The 19,502-nt window shown below is 41.8% G+C and overlaps 1 protein-coding gene across 1 annotated transcript in view; it reads left to right on the top strand.

The window, feature by feature from the left end:
* The window catches only part of prdm16 (PR domain containing 16), a 163,092-nt gene that overhangs the window by 127,575 nt on the left and 16,015 nt on the right, over positions 1 to 19,502 (top strand). Inside the window, exons 6-8 of the mRNA XM_076102219.1 lie at positions 9,424 to 9,564; positions 15,091 to 15,193; positions 19,185 to 19,386. Of these exons, the coding sequence (XP_075958334.1) occupies positions 9,424 to 9,564; positions 15,091 to 15,193; positions 19,185 to 19,386 (446 nt within the window). The remainder of the gene's footprint in view (positions 1 to 9,423; positions 9,565 to 15,090; positions 15,194 to 19,184; positions 19,387 to 19,502) is intronic.

Genomic DNA, 19,502 nt, shown 5'->3' with positions numbered 1-19,502 from the left:
CTGAGTTCAATGTGTGTGCTCCTGTTTGTCACACACATAAGTCTAGCTGTTAGCCTTCAGACTGCACAGACAGAGTGTGTGACCCCGATGTACTGTTCATATATTTCCCCATATACACTGCACCTGCTTCACTATAATGAGCCAATATATCTGCTCACTAATTGCCCTAAATACATATCATAAAGCTCGGCCTGTAAAAGGCTGACCGACAGTAGGACAGACATAGCATGATGGTAACCTCTGTGCACACACACATGTACACTTGTAACACATCACATACACATAAAAAACACACATGTACACAGGCAAAAAGACACATAAGCACACACACTTCCACGTACACATAACACATATACGATGGCATACACATATACAGACACACTTACACACACTCATCCAACCTTTTAACAAGGGGCTGTAAATAACACAAAGCCATTTCATTAACGAGGTCCAGCCTGAAAACCCACTGCCTCTCTTCTTTTAAAGTGTGCACACTTCCTGTTTAAAGTTACACTATCCGGGCAACCCAGCACATGGCAATCTGCTCATTCAGACGAACTGCAGGGGGTGTGGAGGTGGACATGGTGGCGTGATGCTAAAAATAACACAGTATAAATATATATATATAATATACAAACACAAATACATAGTCACTGGTTACACACATAAAAAAGCTTGTGCAAGGCAAACCTGAGCCAGCCCTGACTATTAACCTGAGCCAGCCCAAAAAGGAAAGTCCTAAGCATACTCTTAAATCTGGTGAGTGCGTCTGCCCCCCCGGACTGAAACTGGGAGCTGGTTCCACAGAAGAGGAGCTTGATAACTGAAAGCTCTGGCTCCCATCCTACTTTTGGAGACTGTAGGAACCACAAATATCCCTGTATTCAGGGAGCGCAACTCTCTAGTGGGGTATTAGGGTGCTATAAGCTCCTTAAGATATGATGGTGCCTGACCAAGTAGGGCTTAGGTGAGGAGAAGGATTTGAAATTTAATTCTTGATTTTAAAGGGAGCCAAGGCAGAGAAGCTACTACAGGAGTAATATGATCTGTTTTCTTAGTTTATGTTAGTGCATGTGCTGTAGCATTCTGGATCAACTGGAGAGATTTAAGAGACTTATTAAAGCAGCCTAATAATAAGGAATTGCAGTGATTTGGTCTAGAAGTATCAAATGCGTGAACACATTTTTCTGCATCGTTTTGAGACAGGATGTGCCGGATTTTTGTAATGTTACGTAGTTGAAATGTATTTTATCTGGGAGTTAAAGGGCATATCCTGATCAAAGATAACTCTGAGATTATTTGCGGTAGTGCTGGATGCCAGGTCAATGTCATCTATAGAAACTACATCATTAGATAATTGATTTCGGGGGTGTTCTGGGCCTAGCAGAATAACTTCAGTTTTGTCTGAGTTTAACATCAGGAAGTTGCAGGTCATCCAGGTTTTTATGTCCTTAAAGCAAACTGGTTGCTTTGGTCTGGCTTATTCGATAGATATAATTGGGTATCATCTGCATAACAATGAACGTTTATGGAGTGTTTTCTGGTAATATTGACTAAAGAAAGCATATAAGGTGAATACAATTGGTCCAAGCACAGAACCTTGTGGAACTCCGTGACTTACTTTGGTGTGCATGGAGGATTTCATCATTTACATATACAAACAAGGATCCATGTGATGAATATACCAGCTTAGTGAGGTACCTTTAATGCCAATCAGAGTTCTAGTCTCTGTAATAGGATGTGATGGTCAATGATGTTGAATGCAGGACTAAGGTCTAACAAGACAAGTACAGAGACAAGTCCTTTGTCTGATGCAAGTAGAAGGTCATTCGTTATTTTCATCAGTGCTGTCTCTGTGCTATGATACAGTCTACATCCTGACTGAAGATGCTCGAATATACACTATTGTTATGTAGTAGAGATAGGTCTATGGTTAGCCAACACCTCTGGATCAAGAGTGAGCTTCTTAAGAAGAGGTTTGATTACAGCTACTTTGAAGGACTGTGGTACATGGCCTGTTAGTAAAGACAGATTGATCATATTTAGTAAAGAGGTGCTAACTAAAGGTAAAGCTTCTTTAATTCAGCAAATCCTCAAAGGAAGTCATTATCATAATTCCCCATATCTGGCCTCAATTTCCCACCTGCAAGAGAACTGTTGTTCAAGTCTCACTGATGGGAAAAGTCAGCTGGGTCAAACTCAAACTAAATTAGATTTGACTTTACAATGATTTTGTGAGTGTGGGAGATAGACACTGGAACTTTTCACATGCTGTTTTTAAGTGTGGCACATGCACACTCACCACAAATGATAGCTCTGTGACGGCGACTGCAGAGACGCTGATTTAAGAGAAGCAAGTTGGGTCATTAGTGAGCCGGGCCACATTCTGACACTCACAATGCATGTAGACACACACATACACGCACACACACACACTGACACACTCTACAACCCAGATGGCTTTTACAAGGCCCCAGGCCCTCCCCGGCCTGCCTGCCTGGTTTTTAATTATGTCGATGGCTGCCCGGCCCAGATAAAATGGGTCACATTTAACACGCCTTCACTCACCTTCACACACACCACACATCCACTCACACACAGCGAACACACACTCCAACACCTTGCATACATATTACTAGTGATACAACTAATGCTCACACACAGTACAGACATACATTGTTACAGTAGTATTCACTTGTGCCTTTGACAAAAAACAAACTTGTCTTGATAAAAGGATGTCTGTGTGTGTGTGTGTGTGTGTGTGTGTGTGTGTGTGTGTGTGTGTGTGTGTGTGTGTTTGGATTTACAGCCTGTTTCCTCTTTAGCTGTCATTAGACTGCCAGACATAGCTACACAGGTGTACTATTACCAGCATCAGTAATTGGCCTTACGCGCACACACATACACACTCATGCACACACACGCACACACACGCACACATACACTTTATTTTTAAAGGTCCAATCTATACTCACAGTATGGCTCCTCTTGATGAAACACTTTGATTCTGCTACTGATTGTCTTCATTTGGACTCAACACATTTTTCCTAGAAATAGTTGAATCCTTCATTTCAATCAAAGGATTAATTTAAAGATTCCAGTTGTTTGGTTTAAATGATGAAATGTGTGTCTTAATAAAAGCCACATTGTCAGCGCAATTGCTAAGAATATGTCTTCTCACATTATCTAACATTTTTAACAGAATGTGAAGAGCTTACAGCTTTGACGTTATGTCAAAGACATCTTTTTATTGTGTTAATGTATATGCAACTTGTAACTTTAGAGGCGATAATCAGTCTCTATAGCGTCCAGTCTGCCCTCAGTCCAACATGAGAGGACGAAGAAGAGCTCTCCCGAGGGCTTGTTAATCATATTTTAGGTACAGCGTCTGTGTATGTTTTGATAGCTTGAATAGTTAAAAAAACCTACACAGAGCGGACATCCGTAGATCAGTGTACCAAACACATAGATGGCTAACTATAAACTATAGGCCACACGAGACAATTATAAGATAGATGTGTTATTTTGACCGGCTATCATAGTTTCAACAATTTGGTCGAACATTGCGTATTCTTCTTCTGTTAGTTAGTAGTTGGCTTTTCTTTTTTTTTTATTTATGACTGATTGACTGTGTGTATGGACCCAGTGGTAGAGGTGAAATGTTGTTGGGAGAATGTGACCACGTATTACACTTTGCACCTTTGAGGTGTTTGAAGAACACATTTGAATAATATTTGAATAATATTTGAATTTAGTTGGACAAACAGTTACTTTCAGTACTAAATAGTGTGCAGGTGGTTTGGTGTATTTTCTTTTTTTTCCAGTACAGTACATGCATTAAAAGTCAGGTATGAGGAGACGTTGTGGTGGTGACACAAAGAGAGGAAAAGGAAGATTTACAGTATCAAGAGAAGGACTCTCATGGCTGGGAAACTATGGACAAGTTAAATGAATGAGTTACGCTCAACAAATACAGTCAACTTCACTATCAGAACAGTGCTGGATTTCGCTGGATTGACAAATGTTGAATTCATATTTCATATGATTTCAGTTTGATTTTGAATTCTAAACTAAGAATTAAGAGTTAGACACTTTAATCAGTTTTGTGTTTGCAACTTTCCTCCTTCATCTTACTCTTCACTACCCGCACCCACCCGCACCCTCCATCGTCACCCAGAGTGGGCTGAAGTTAATCGAATATGACTAATCTCTTTCTCTCTATTTCTTTCCATCTTTTATTCTCTGTCTTTTTCCTTCCTGAATTAAGAGAGGGTATACTGACAGGACGCCTTGTGTGCATGTCCACCTCTCACCTCCACATACACACTCACACACAAATGTGGACAGACACACACTCATTTAGACTGTTGAGTGATGTGGCAGGGTAGGGTCATCTCTGCAGGCCCCCATCCATCAAACACAGGCCAGGCAACACATACACATACATGTGAATGTGCACAAACACATGGGAGGCTGTGAGGATCTGTAATCTTTCAGCCGCTTTATTAGTCCGCCTGTGTGTGTAATTGGTGTGTGTGTGAGCAAGTTAAGGGACCTCCCAACTGGAAACAGACCCTTTTCCAGAAAGGATACACACTCTCACACACACTTCTTTATGTCTTGTTAGTCTTCCTGCACCTTAATTTGCAACACATCTAACAACCAGCTCCGCAGCCCACTTCACAGCCACTCAGTCTGTCACTGTCACTGCTCTGTTTCCATGACTGGCCCTCTCGTCAGAGTGAAACAAAGTGTGTGTTTGTGCGTGCATGTAAGTCTCACTCTGATTACCATTTTTATATTGTGTTTTGTACAGCTGCATAGAGGGAAGGGGACGTTAATTTCAATTTATGCTCTTCTACCTGGAGAGATATCGCTCCAGGCTACCCCCTAGCTGCTTCAAGGAGAAGTGCATGCAACCCCCCCTTTGTCGTTCTCCACATTTTCACATATTCTTGAACTAGATAGATTAAAAACCAGAGCCATAATGAAAGGCAATCTGTCCCTTGTTCTTTCTGTTTGAAACAACCTTTTTTAATTCGTTGGCCACTTCCGCGGAACGTGAGTAAGGGAACCAGGGGAGGGTCAGCTCTCCTGTTTTCGACAGGCTGCAAAAACCTTCAATGCAGAGACATGTTTCAGCAAACTTTGGTTGCAAAAACAGTCTCCTTTTCTATGTGCTTTGTGTGATTACACTTGACTACCTGAATCCAACACGGGCATGCTCTTAGACTTTCACATAGATGGATGGCCATTGTTGCTCGTCTTGATACCCTCTGATGTGAAAAAGGCAAAGCAATATCGCTGATCGCTACTGCTCACTGATTTATCAATCGAATGAAGCATTTAATACAAAAAAACAACAACTTTTGTTTATTTTCCAACATGGAAAACATGTATAGAGAAGTCAGAATGAAGTTGCTACAATTTAAGAGTTTTGAAACTATCACAGGCACATATAGAAATACATGCGGACATGGGTGTGTTCACACATTGAAACCCGGGGCAGTGCAACAAAGCACTAAGATCACACTTCATAGAAATATTTTAATAACATATATGTCTGCTTCTATCTCCGTCTCACATCAAAATCACAACCACCACTGTGCTCCGAGCTGCCTTTTCCATTTTCTGCCCTCCGTCAAACAAAAAATAATATGTGCCTTGTCACCAACGTCTATCCGTACGAGCAACTTTCCTCTATTAATTCAGCCCTGCACGCCACACACATCCATCAGATATAACTGGCGGTGGAGAGGGCATGCCGAGACATCCATTAAAGGTTCCTAGCTGTCAAAGGTTCCCCTTTGTGTTGTGAGGAGCGATATAAGTGTTGTGCTCTTATCAGAGCTTCCTGTGGAGTTTGCTCTGCATCCTCTCCACTCAGGGCCGCTTCTCTTTCACTGAAGTCTCATTGTGTCTCTGTACGCATGCATGTGTTGGTACGTGTGTATGTGTGTGTGTGTGTGTGTGTGTGTGTGTGTGTGTGTGTGTGTGTGTGTGTGTATGTTTGTGTGTGCTCTCATGTGAATCATTTTTTGATGCTGTTGAACCCAAAAAATAGGTTAAAATGTGTTTTTTTGTGTAGAATATCCGTGATATAGAAGTGAATGAAAGTATCAATAATTAATAAGTGTCTTCTCTTTACTGGCATTAAAGGATAATTTTCTTCAATTAGTACACTTTGATTTTACTTTCATGGGCTTTGCCATCATTTGTATCAGTTATAATAACATTGTACCCTCTGGTGAGGTAAAACCAAAAGTGAACTCTCCTGAAATGTTGACAATAATCCCTCAGTACACAAGGAAACTGTGCGCTCACAACTACAGCAAGTTCAGTAGGTCAACATTGAACCAGGAAATGTGATGGATGTTTACAATGGGCAGTTTGGGCAATATCTTTAATGTTGGCCTTCATTTCCTCTTCCAAACAACTTTGGCTTACTTTGGGGTTTGTTTAAACTGGTTTGATTGTCTGATTGCTGGTGTATATTGCCCTATCAAACATATTTTTAACGATTCTGCCGTATTCTCAGATTGCAGCAATTAACGTGGTGAATTTTGTTATTTCTGATAAGAATCTCTAAAACTAAAAGAGATCCAAAGTACCCTTTAATTATGGAGAGGAAGGAGGTCGTCGCCCAAATGAACAGAATGAGAATGTGTCAATGCAAGGTGGTTATAGACAGTTGTTAAAGCATTATATATATGAAAATAATTTAACTATAAAAACGTCATTCCTCATATCTTTAGTATAACAGTTCCTGTTTCTAGCCTCTGATCTGAAGGAGGAGAGAAAACTTTAAGGGAAAAAACTGCCTGATTTGCTTTGTTGAAACCCTTTCCTTTGCTCGTGGAGCTGATGGTTTTCACCCGGGTCCTCCTCCCCCCGTGACGTAGGGAGGGGGGGGGAAATGAAAAAGAAAGGTAAATAAACAAACAATCAGCCGTGGGCTTGTTCTGGCTCTCCTTCTCTGTTGCACCTCATTTGAAGCCTTATAAATCAGGCTTCCACCCGGAGACAGGGTGTTAGCAGGCCTCCCAGACAACACACACACACACACACACACACACACATGTTCACATACAAAAACACACAGCAGCAGGTCTGCAGCTCATTAAGCCTCAGATCAGACCCTTGAGTGTGTGTGTAGGAGGACGGGGGTAACCAAAATGCATGTGCATGAATACTACCATGCCCAAAACGTAGGCATGGTAGTATTCATACATGTGCGGGTCAGTCTGTGCACTGTCGGGCTTCCCCACCTCCCTTCGCACACCTATTCCTCCTAAAAAAAGAAATAATCCCACCTTGACACCACCTGGATTTTAGTTTTTCTGTGTGTTCATAAAACATGTACGATACCTGTCGCAGCTCCCCGGCAGTAACGTGACAAGTGCACTCTGACTCCAGAAAAGATATTGGGTGGAGTAGTAGGTGTTAGGAGGGGGTATGCCTGGTTAGTTTTCTGTGACTGTTTTCACACATAAAATAAAGATCTGGATTCGATCAAGCAGATTGTTTAAGTTGTAAACTGGAAGCAGAAGAGGCAAAAGCTTTAAATGTGGAGAGTGAGGAATGGATAAGATTCCGTTTTTATTTAGAAGCTCTTCCAGTGGACGCTATCTCATTATTTGCTTCTGAATATCTCAGTGTGAATTACAGAAAATACATAACAGGAACTGATATGTACTAACGGTCTCTTTTCCCACTCTCACAATCAGCAAATACATTAACATGAGCAGTAGCCACAGTTTTATTTTTATTGTGGATCAAAACAAAGATTACGGTTTTGATTATTTTTAACCAATGCCCTAACCAAAGAGGCTTTGTTATTCTGCAACAGGCACATTTAGTGAGGACGATAAACTCACACCTTGGCTCAAAAGTAGAAACATTTCTGTTACCTCGAGATGTTAACTCAACTAAGCGCACATGCATTTGCCTGAAACGGTTGCAGTATTTGTACAAACGTGCACATGGCAGTTCTTCCACACCTCCAACCTTTACATATTTACTCACCTAACTTGGCACCTGCACCCCCACCCACGAAAATACACCTTCTGCAAGCGCTCACCCAAACAACAAGAACATGACCATTCACACTTTACGAGCTGGGAAAAAAAAAAAAACCTGAACATGCCTTTAGAAAAGCAGCCAGTTAGAGAGGTTCACGAACTTTGCACATCTAAAAACGTCAGGTTTGTTGGTTCTTCTCCATCACACCTCGATTTCCTACAGCAGACATTTGACTGTGATTAGGAACGCAGAGAGTCAAGCTAGAGGTCAGCTCTCAACGCAGGGGCCGGCTGATTGGGAGTTGTAATTAGAGGAGTTGCTCTGTCTCAGGCCAGTTCTCCCCTGAGGATTCACACAGGCTCAGTATCACATGCGGTGCTGCAGCGAAATTGGAGCTTCACCCCCAGCTGGGTGGAGAGAGAGTGGGCCTCGGGGTTTCAGCCGAGCCGCCCCCAGATTTACGGAACCGCCGAAGTCCGTCACACTCGCATACCAATACACACACAAATGCACTCAAAGGAGCAAAGAGTAGAAACTATTTATGGCCTTTAAAAGGTATGCTGTCTCTTTTGCAGTCTGTAATAGTTGTCGAATATCTGTTCCTTTGGCACATTTCTTCATTCTCATTCTCTCATTGTCATCATTCATAATTTACAATTGTGGGAGGATTGAGATTTTAGGCATAAAGCTTTGTTACTCCTTCCTGGTTTTCCCCTCACTTTGTGCTCCACAATCAACCCCTCTTCTCTTCTCCTCCTCTTCCTCCTTCACCTCTACCTCCATCCTCCTTCATTCTCTGTTGAAGCAGGTAACATGAAACCCGCTCTTGGAGTCTCAGGGGGGTGTAGGGGTTACAAAGGGTGATCAATATGTGCCGGAGAAAGTCTTTAGACAAGTGAAAGAAGCCCCAGTTTGTCCACTCCCTCCGCCTTTCTCATCCTTTCCCTCTTTCCTCTTCTTGTTGTTGGGATTGACAAGGTAAGGTGGTCCTAACACCCACTGACACTTTGCCTCTGTGTCTTAAAGTTGACTGACAGACTCACAGCTTTCTTAGTCCCTGATCAGACAGAGGCGTGAGGCGCACCTCACTGCCTTTGTTTTGTTGCAGACATAGCGTTTTTTGTCTTTGCTTTAATTGTTGCTAGTCAACCACCGAATTAGTGCTAACGTTAATACAAACCATGTGTATGCTAACTGTATGCTACCTAATAGTTAATAGTACATTTCAAATGAAAGAAAACAATTGACCCAAAATCTCTGTGCACCGTAACAATTGCATTTTTAACTGCCAATATCCTCCTCCGAAAAAGTAATTTATAGAAATATCTCAAGTGATTGATAGTTGACGATAGCCTGTTGTTTTGTCCCTGTAATAACATCTGACCTCTTGCTCTCTAACAGGTGGTGGGTGACATGGGCAACGTCAAGTTTGCGCTGGACACAGGCCCGGACGCCACCAGCAGCAGCTGGCTCAAATACGTCCGCTCTGCCTCGTCATTTGAGGAGCAGAACCTCGCCGCCTGTCACCTCACCGGAGACCAGGTGGGTGACATGACAGACATGCCCTGGTTGGATTTGTGGTCGAGATATAAGCACTATGTTGTCAGCAAGGGGCAAGGGGGGGTCATCCTTTCCCATCTGCATTGACCACTGGGTTGATCCGTCTGAATTTGTGTGTGCATACTTACGTGCGTGTTTACAGTTTGGTAGCAAGCTGGTAGGTGGTAATGACCAAGGAATGGCACTACTGTCTGTCTGTAGCTGGGCCAGTTGCCAGTGCTCTCTCTCTCTCTCTCTCTCTCTCTCTCTCTCTCTCTCTCTCTCTCTCTCTCTCTCTCCTCTCCCTGTCTGTCTCTCTCTGTCTCTCGCCCTCTCTCTCTCTGCAGAAACCTGGGTAAGGCATGGGATACTTTTGGAAAGATGCCCAGCCAGCGCCCATAAAAACCCAACTGCTTAACTAGGGCCTAACCCCAACCCCATGCAATGTGTGTGCCACTACTTACTGCTGCGATATATTAGCATAGTTCTGTTTTTGTTTATCCTGCAGAAGGTGTTTTTTTCTGTTTTGCTTTGCTGACTCTTGTTCCAGTTTCTGTAAATGAAATACCAGCCGTGTTACTCGGCCAAAACTTAACACACATTTCACTCTCAGTTCAATTTGGACTATTATGATAACTAACATGTACTGGGGTGTACAAAAAAAATACATCCAAAGAAGCAATGAGAATGACTTGTCAGTTCAAAACAAAGACAAAGAAACAAACCATGAAAACATGATGGAGGTACGACAGTAGCCAAATGCATCCATATGACTTGCCTGTGTGTTTCCACATTCCTGTCACTCCACTCTTATTTGTTTCCTAATCCCTGCCTACATGGCTCTTTCCCCCTCCTGCCTCGGTCTCGAGCCGCCTGTTCCTCGCTGTCTTTGTCTCCTTTCTCTGTCCTCATGTCTTGATCTGCCACCTGTCACTCTGTCACACCGGAGGGACAGGCTAGTGTGTCCATTTAAGCTTCAGACATTAAGCCTGACCGATAGAGAGAAAGGCAGCTTGGACCAAGAGAGAGAGGGAACACACAGGGGCCTCCGAGATTGACAAGCACCAATTGGCTGGCAACACCAACCCGCCTAATCCTTTTAAGATTTTCACATCAGTGCCCCCTGCCACTGCCACACAATGTCAAAGAAAGAATCAGGGCACAGGCGAAAATTGTGGAGAATTATCAGACCTAGAGAGGCCACGTGCATGATTGTTTTTTGATGTGTTTTGCAGTTATTTGTACTTAGCGAACAGCTTTGCTTTTGTTTGCCTGACCAGTTGCTTGGTGTAGTGGCTCACAGGTATGACCCTATCATTTATTTACTCCACATACACACACACACACACACACACACACACGTACACAGCCACTCAGTGCTAAAATGTATAATTTAACAGACTATTCAGTGATTTTTCTACTTTTTTTTTTATCCGCATGCACAATGCATGAGTTTATGGAAATATGTGCACACAGGGCAAATTCAAATGCGGGAAGTAACCTTTTAAAAGGAAGTGGATAATGTATTAGTTTATTTGTTTGTCATTAATGATGTAAGATGAACAAATATTTGCAAGATAATGCATAATTTAGATATTTATGGTCATGCAGTAATTTGGTATTTCTTTTATATTTTTGTTTCCATATACATCAGGTGCAATAAATTTGCTCTGGATACAGTTTCTTTAGAATTGCTTTTGGCTTTTTTAAAGCATTCCAATAAGAGGAATGTGTGTGTGTGTGTGTGTGTGTGCGCGTGTGTGTGTGTGTGTTTCAGAAAAGTGTACTAGTGTAGGCATTTACAGATGGCCATAGTATTTTCTGTTCTTCTTAATCAGTCATCAAACAAACAAACAGATTTCCAGTAACTGTTCTCACTTAGTCTTGCTTGCAATTTCATCCTAAGGCAATATTCAGACACCTTAAATGATGGCCAAACAAAACAAGGCAAATCAACAGTTCCTCCGTGTGTGTGTGTGTGTGTGCGTGCGTGCGTGTGTGTCTATGTGAGTGCATGTGTGTATGTGTTGTGGTGGCAATTTCTTTTCTTTCTGTTAGTTTAATTCAGCATCTTCAGATGGACTCACATCACAATCGAATAAATGAGCTGAGTGAATGTGCCATGAGCACATGAGGTGTCAATTTTTATACAAACTGACAATCAGTGAGATCAGAGAGGCGGTGAGTTACGCATTATCTTGAACCGGTGCAAAGACAGCATCTTAAAAAGATGACACGGGCCACCTATCTCATCCTGTCCTTGAATATTGAGTAAGGCACTCAGGGCTTGCCCTTTGCAGAGGCATAACATGTATTTTCAGAGAAGTATAACATGTAAGGTTTCTGTTTGGGCAATGTGGACAAAGTATATGTGGTTCAGAACAGTATACTGACCAGTGTGGGCCTATGGCATTGGAGAATACATGGGGTCTGGAAATTGCCATTACAGTGTGCATCTGCGTGTGGGTGTCTACCCCTGTTAAATAGTTCCCAACAATCACCCAAAACTGGTTCATAAGTGAGGCCATTCAGCGGTTCGAAGGCCATGTCACATATACTGAAGGAAACGGCTGAGAGAGCACAAGGGGTTGGGTGTGTGTGTGTGTGTGTGTGTGTGTGTGTGTGTGTGTGTGTGTGTTGGGTGGGTAGTTGATGGGGGTTTAAAGAGAAGATGAACCTTGTCCACCTTCTTGTCAGTCCTTCATCTTTTGTGTTTTGGAGTGGAGGCCTTTTTCAACACTGTTTGTGTGTTTGTGTGTGTTTGCGTGTGTGTGTGTGTGTGTGTGTGTGTGTGTGTGTGTGTGTGTGTGTGTGTGTTTGAGGCCACAGTGGGGGATTATTGTGGGCCCTACGGCTGGCATTGATCGATGAGGCATCTGTCCCCTGAACACTGGACAGAGATGGGAAGAGGTCAAGACAGATCTGAGTGTCCAGGCCCTACTGTAGAATACACACACAAACAAACAAAGATTCATAAAATATTCAAAATATGGCAGACATGTCAAATATTTATTAGGAATGTAATTAAAATGTCCTCATTTATCAACTAGATCATTAAAAAGAAAAGAAAAAGACATATTTGCTGATTATGTCATTAACATCACAAATGAAGCTATTTTAAAATATGTAAAAATAAACGAATAGCAAGATATATAACATAAAAATTGTGAAATTACTTAAATAGCATATTACGTTGTTGTTATAGTTAATTCAAGTGTTTTTCTTCCAAGCACATTTTCGTGTCTCGCGTATTGAACATTTATTTATTTTCTTTTTTTTTTCGCTACAGATATAGATTAAGAAAATCTAAATAATTATATGAATAATGAATAATCAAAATAATTTTTTGATGGTGAATTAAGACAACTTTTTATTTTTCGCACGGTGTATTAAAATATCGCCTGAAACCATCCCAGTTTAATTTAGGCCTGCTGACCACAAATAAATGCAAACTTGAAGAATTGATCAATGCCGTTGTGCAGGTATACGTCTAGGCCAGACTGGAAGAAATTGAACGAAATAATGGTTCTGCATTTTAATCAAACCTAAATAACGTTAATCAGAAAAATGCCTACATAGGCATATATATGTGCTTATATATATATATATTTCCGCGTGCGTGTATTTTCCCCGTGCGTTTGAGAGTGATAGATTGACCGATAGAGTGAGTGCAAGTCTGTCAGGTTGCTTTATCCATTATTTACATCAATAACAGATGTATCAAGCGGCCAAAGCGGCGGCTGGGATCGGAGATGCGGGGAGGGGTCTGCGCCGCAGATCCCTCAATCCTTTTGGCTGGAGATAAGACGAGGAGGAGTGGCCGACGGGTAACCGAGAGCGCACCGAGGGGCAATAGGGAATCACTAATGAGAGAGAGAGTGAGAGTCAGAAAGAGAGAGAGAGAGCGCGAGAGAGAAAGAGAGAGAGCGAGAGACTCATCATCATCAAAGACGCGCTCACTGACTAGATTAGAGAGTAGCCCAGCAGAGGAGCGTCGGGCTTCATTCAACCACAGGGAGAGATCACCGACCGTCTGCCGCGCGCCTGGCCGCTCCGCGACCTCCTCTCTCCGGCCCTGTCCGTTCCAGCGCCCCGGTCCCTCTCCGGTAGACCGACTATGGGTTGTGTTGCCAACTCCACCGGGACTGAAGTGCTACTGCAGCTGGAGGCTCTCCGCAGCGCCGCGCAACTTTCGCAACTATTCCGTCTCTCGGAGAAAAGAAAGGTCAGATCGAAACTACGCAGAGAGGCTGCCGCGGCCACTGTGTGTTGTCTAATTGTTGTAAATACGTAGCCTATATCAATAATTACAATAAAAATAATTATTATACGTGATATTGTCATTGATTTTAGGCCTTTGCTCATTTTTCGTTTTAAGAGCACTACGTCTTAGAAGTTACTTTCATCGGCCTCTCTCCGTGTGTGTGTGTGTGGTGTGTGTGTGTGTCTGTGTGTGTCTCTGTGTGTGTCCGCGCTCTGCCTTCCTTGTTGTGATGACATCGTTCACTTGGTGCAGAGCGCCCCCATGTGTTGATAGATCACAACTTCTGTATGCACCTTGAAGTGGTGGTGCTGTGGGTTATTGGGATGCATGAAAGCAGCTGTGAGCCTATTTTTTAAAAGAAAATGATTCACGTTAATTATGATCTATTTTAAGGAATTTTCCTTAGACAAGGCTACATGTGTAAGCTTCGTTTGGTTAACGGATTTTCGAGTTGTTCGGTAGATACTTGATAAGGCCTCGGCTCTGAATGGACTCGAATATTGACATTATTTCTAATTCCTCAGTTTTCCTTGTCCTTACATCGAGCAAAAAACCTTCTTAATCCAGCAGTAATTTCTGCCTGATCACACAAATTGAATGACAATGATCAGATAAATAGATGTGCAGGTAAAGACCCGACATTTCCCCGTTTGCTGCAGATGTGAATGAAAAATGCAACAGAGCAGCTGAGCTGTTTGATGTTTATTTCCGTTTGTTCACCACTCTTTAAGTCTGTTTAAACGTATTACAGCAGTATTGGCATCGTCTGATTCCTTCTGCATTTTCTTTCTTTTTTAAATATTTCAGTAATTCTTCGTGAAACAACGTATACCCCTATTTTGTTTTTTTAAGTTTAAGAAGGGATTTTTTTTATTTTTTTTTCTATTCGTTTGATTTATTTTAGCTTATAAACTTTGAGTACATGCAGAAGAAAACTCACCATTGTCTAGTATCATATATTAAAATAACCTCTGACGGCGAGGCTTTTAATAGGCCTACGAATAATTTGTGAAATATTGCAAACAAAATATGTTTAAATCTGCTCTATTCTGGATAATGTATCTTATTTTTGACATGGCGTTTTAATGTATTAATAATAACCATGTTGATATACTTATATGATCCATTTCAGCAGCTCTTTTCTTTATCTGCGCTAATAAATATGTTGGGGTCCAGGCTTATTAATTCCATGTTGACCTTAAGTTAAAGTCTCCCTCTATCGTTCTCTCTCTCTCTCTCTCTCTCTCTCTCTCTCTCTCTCTCAGATTTATTATAAAGCTGTCCGGGACATTGAAGCAGGGGAGGAGCTCCTAGTGTATATGAAGGACGGCATTTTCCCGGAGGGATCCATGGCACCCAACCTACAAGGTAAGATTAATGCGCGTCATTAGCGCACATTTTAAACAAACTCCAACCTGCATCCTGTGCTGCTTTCGCGGCCAATACACTCCATAACCTCGCTAATGTGACGGGGGAAAAGACACCATCTCTCTCTCTCTCTCTCTCTCTCTCTCTCTCTCTCTCTCTCCAAGTTTTTTTTTCCGTCAAGAAATGTGAATTATTCGAATCATAAATTTCCAGGATAGAATTAAATCCCGCATTAAAGCCATTTTTGGACCTGTCATTTAGAATTGGCCTGCCAATAATGAAGGCTACTCGTAAGAGTCTGGTCTGAATTGTGCCATTACAATGCTGCAATGTAATGGGCCTCTGCCTGTAATTCTCTATTCGGGCGTCAATTGGCACTTGTCATATTCCATCTTTAGTGAGTAGAAATGTTCTGCTCACTGAAAGCCATGGATCAAGCGGAAATTATTAGGAAGTCATATCCTTAAGAACACTTTATATGGGTGCACTCAGGACCTTTGAGCCGAGAGCTTGGAGTTATATTTGTCACATTTCAGCCAAAGAATAATACGAATAATTCTATCTTACTTTTCACAAGTCAACGTTGCAGTTTGTCCTCAGAAAAACAGCCTAAGTTGGAGTGGCCATTAGGCCGACAAAGTATCAGACTTATGGACTTTGCCATGGGTGTGTAGTTACTTGATGCCCCTGGGAATCGGCCCATGTTCTGAGTAAAAAAAATAAATAAGTTGATCAAACCTCTAAACGTTATTTTTAGTGGTACTTTTATTATTCCTGTTAAAAAATAACTACAGCACATGTGGGCTATAGCCTATTGTTAAATAATTGAAAAGGTACAAGTTGATTGAACCTGGCAGCCTAAAATACTTTTTTTGTTTTTTTAACATTTTATTAAACCAATCTTTAAACCCACGTTTTTAGTTAGACGTGTAAAATATTTTGCAAATTACAATTAATGTTGAGGGGAAGAGAATCCTTGTGGCCTGACACTGGCTGTTGGGTCAGTGTTGTCGAATATAATAAATAATACATCCTTTGTGACTTTATATCTATCTTCCAAATAAATGCATGTGTGTTTTAGTTTGGTCTTTCCTTTTTCTTACAGCTCTAAAATCTGTAAGATCTTGTGTGTTAAATGCTCCGCTACACCTTGCTGAACACTGATGTCTGCATATACAGTGTACAGGCCTACTGGATCACATTTCAAAGTGCATCACATGTTTAGGTGCTCTCACCCGCCCGTCCCCCCCTTTGAGTGGGGCTACATATGTTTTAACCGTGCCTCTAAACGTCAGACTGAATATATCCAATATTTTATCCCATAATCTAGTTTGGACAGCTATTCACTGTCGATCTGGGCTTTTCTGTCAGAGTTCACTTAAGCGGAAAAGGGGCCGTAGTTCCGCTGTATTTCTTTAAACATCTTGGACTTATTGTGGTGAAATGCTGTTGTCAGGTAACATTGTTTTGTTATGTTTCCAGTCTTTCTGGAACCACGGTTGAAAAAAAAAAATCTGGTTACTCTTACTTGTCATTGACTATAAAATGGTGAAGTGAGAACAAGATGTTGGTGAGATGTTCTGCAGTTCACCGGGTTTTTCCCTGTGTGATGCACAGTTTATGCAGGGATCTCCACGGCAAAGACGCGAGAGGGAACAGAAGCTCAGAGCAAACTTGATTGATGAAAAGAAGCAGATTGGCATGTTGTAGGAGTTCGTCAAAAATGGAGCAGACTTGTAAATTATTTGTTCAATTCCTTTGTGTGTAGGCCTATGTATGTGAAATATAGAGGGAGGCCGAAAGGGTGACACTACACCTGCCAGAATGTGTGTGTCAGAGCCGAAGTATTTTGGTGTTATGTGTTGGTGTGCGAGAGGGATGAAGGCAGACAAGGAAAAAAAAAACAAGTGTAACAATTCATATACTGTTTGAGGATGTTTATTTGTAAGTGCAGGGAGAAAAGCAGAAAGAGAGAGGGACAAAGAGAGACAGTTAAAGTCCAGCTACTGAAGGGATGATGTCTGTTTTGTCTCCATGTATTTGTGTGTGTGTGTGTGTGTGAGAGAGAGAGAAAGGTAGCACGGCTGAGTGGGAGCTTGGCAGTGCAGCCCTGCTCTCTGTGTCTGGCTTATCGGAGAAGGAATTTGAAGTAGAGGACTTGAGGAGTCCCCTGAGACCTCACCCATGCTCCCAGATTAGCTGTTAAACTGCACATAATTGTGCTTCCCTTCGTCTCCCAGAGAGCTATTAGTCTCCCCTTTATACCCCCCCCCCCCCCAAAAAAAAACACCACCCCACCTGCCCAGACCAGACTTACTGAAGAAACACAGGAACTGATAGACACACGCAAGCACCTTTATTTACGAGTATCCTCATTGAGGCGGATGCACACCTGAGTGTCCACGCAGAGATTTAGTCAACACCCTCGTCCCGTTTCAAATTCAACAAAAATGATTGTAGTTTTGCACCCCTTTCTTTCCGAAACATATTCCGCTCTAATAGGAGACAGACAAAAGTATCTGAGTGCTGACATGTTTGCGCTTCAGAGCAAATGCTCTCCGTGAAATATGTGCACGCTGATGTCAAAGTGAGCGCGTTGGTTTAGCATTTAAGCTCCGTGTAATGGGCCATTGACCAGAAGGTCTCCCCAAGGTTAGACACATTGCTGTTGCTACACTAATGCCCTTTTAATGTGCCCAAGAAGTTCCAGCTGGATAAACGGTCACATGCAGTAGAAAACAGGTGACTGTAAGTCGTTTTGGATAAACTCATTTAGTACACCTTGAAATGATGGATTGGTGTGCTGGGACACGTGTTGGGACACCTGGGGGGGGGGGGGCGACTCAGGCGTTGGCTGCTTGGGTCATGGCAAAGAGGGTATGGCAGGTTGGCGCTGAAATCACCATGGGGTTGGCGCCACCGTGCCCCTGCTTACCTCAGTTCCTTTGGCTCATTCTTTTTGGAAAACATTCACATAAACACATGCACACTCACACACACACACACGTACACACATTAATGCCTGTGCACAGAGGCACTCCGCTGGGCTTTCCCCTGATCTGTTGAACTTGGCGTCTGACTCAGGAACTTGCTATTGAAAAAGCTGGCCCGAGTTTGATGTATTTGACCTTGGTGGTGAGAAGTATTGTAAAGGTTATCAACATGGAAGGGGAAGACCAGCCCCTATTGTTTCCCTTGTGTGCTATTACACCTACAGTCTCAAGCAAACACTTGCTTTAACAAGCAATTAACTGTGTTAATGAGGGCCACATTTCACTGCTAATTGATTTTAATTTTATGGGTATGTCAATTGCAGGATTGTTGCTTTTATTATTTAAATAAGAGCCTGTTTAGCTCTAACTAACACACAGATAATATATTTTCCTCTTTTTTAGTAGTATCAACAGTTTTATAACGAAACTGCATAACTGGTTCTGCATCATCAGGAATATGAGACCTTCATGAGTTAATAAATAATAGGCGGCAAAGCAGCACTTCATTGGTTCTTTGTGCACAGCAAGGTTTTGTCTTGACTCCCACAAAATGTAGTCATAGATGTTTGCATATAAAAGTCACCATTTAATACTGTGAATTGTCTCAGTTGCTGCCTAAAATGTTGACAAACTTATTGTACTTAATATACTAAAAATTACTTTTGACCTGATTAAATGGGTTACTCCAAATTTAGATTTTTTATTTTATTTTTTCTATACGAGGGCTTTTTCGTTTTTGTTTTTTGGATAAATATTTGATAAATATATTTTTATTCCATATATTTCATTGGATGATACATAAGACAGATTCTTTTTCACAGAATGGTGAAACTGGAAAATGCAGTTTTGACAACAAGAATAAATAAGGAATTTAGTAGTTTATTTAATTGTTAACAGGTAGACTCAGGGGAAGTCTAATGGCTGTTATATATTTTAGGAAGCTTAATTGTGTGATGGCTGACCCTACAGTATATGTGTGTGTATTTGTGTATGTGCAGACGAGCAGATGTACCGCTGTGAAGACTGTGATGAGCTGTTCTCCTCAACACTTGAGCTGCGGCGGCACCAGAAGTATTCATGCTCCAGTACCGGCTCCATCTTTGACACACTGAGAGAGGACTTCAAACAGGAACGTGAGGACAGCGACGAGCCCGTCCACGAATGTAAAGACTGTGAGAAGATTTTCCCAAATGAGTACAGGTACACAGACGCATGACAACAATTTCTACCATACTTAAGTACTCATAAAGAGATACACATTCAACACATACAGTCCATTTATCCTATGACTTGTGACTTGTAGGATGTATTGATTT

The sequence above is a fragment of the Anarhichas minor genome, unplaced genomic scaffold (assembly GCF_050575085.1).
Source record: "Anarhichas minor isolate MPS153535 unplaced genomic scaffold, ASM5057508v1 ptg000003l, whole genome shotgun sequence".
NCBI classification, from domain to species: Eukaryota; Metazoa; Chordata; class Actinopteri; order Perciformes; family Anarhichadidae; genus Anarhichas; species Anarhichas minor.
This window is presented reverse-complemented; position numbering and strand designations above follow the sequence as displayed.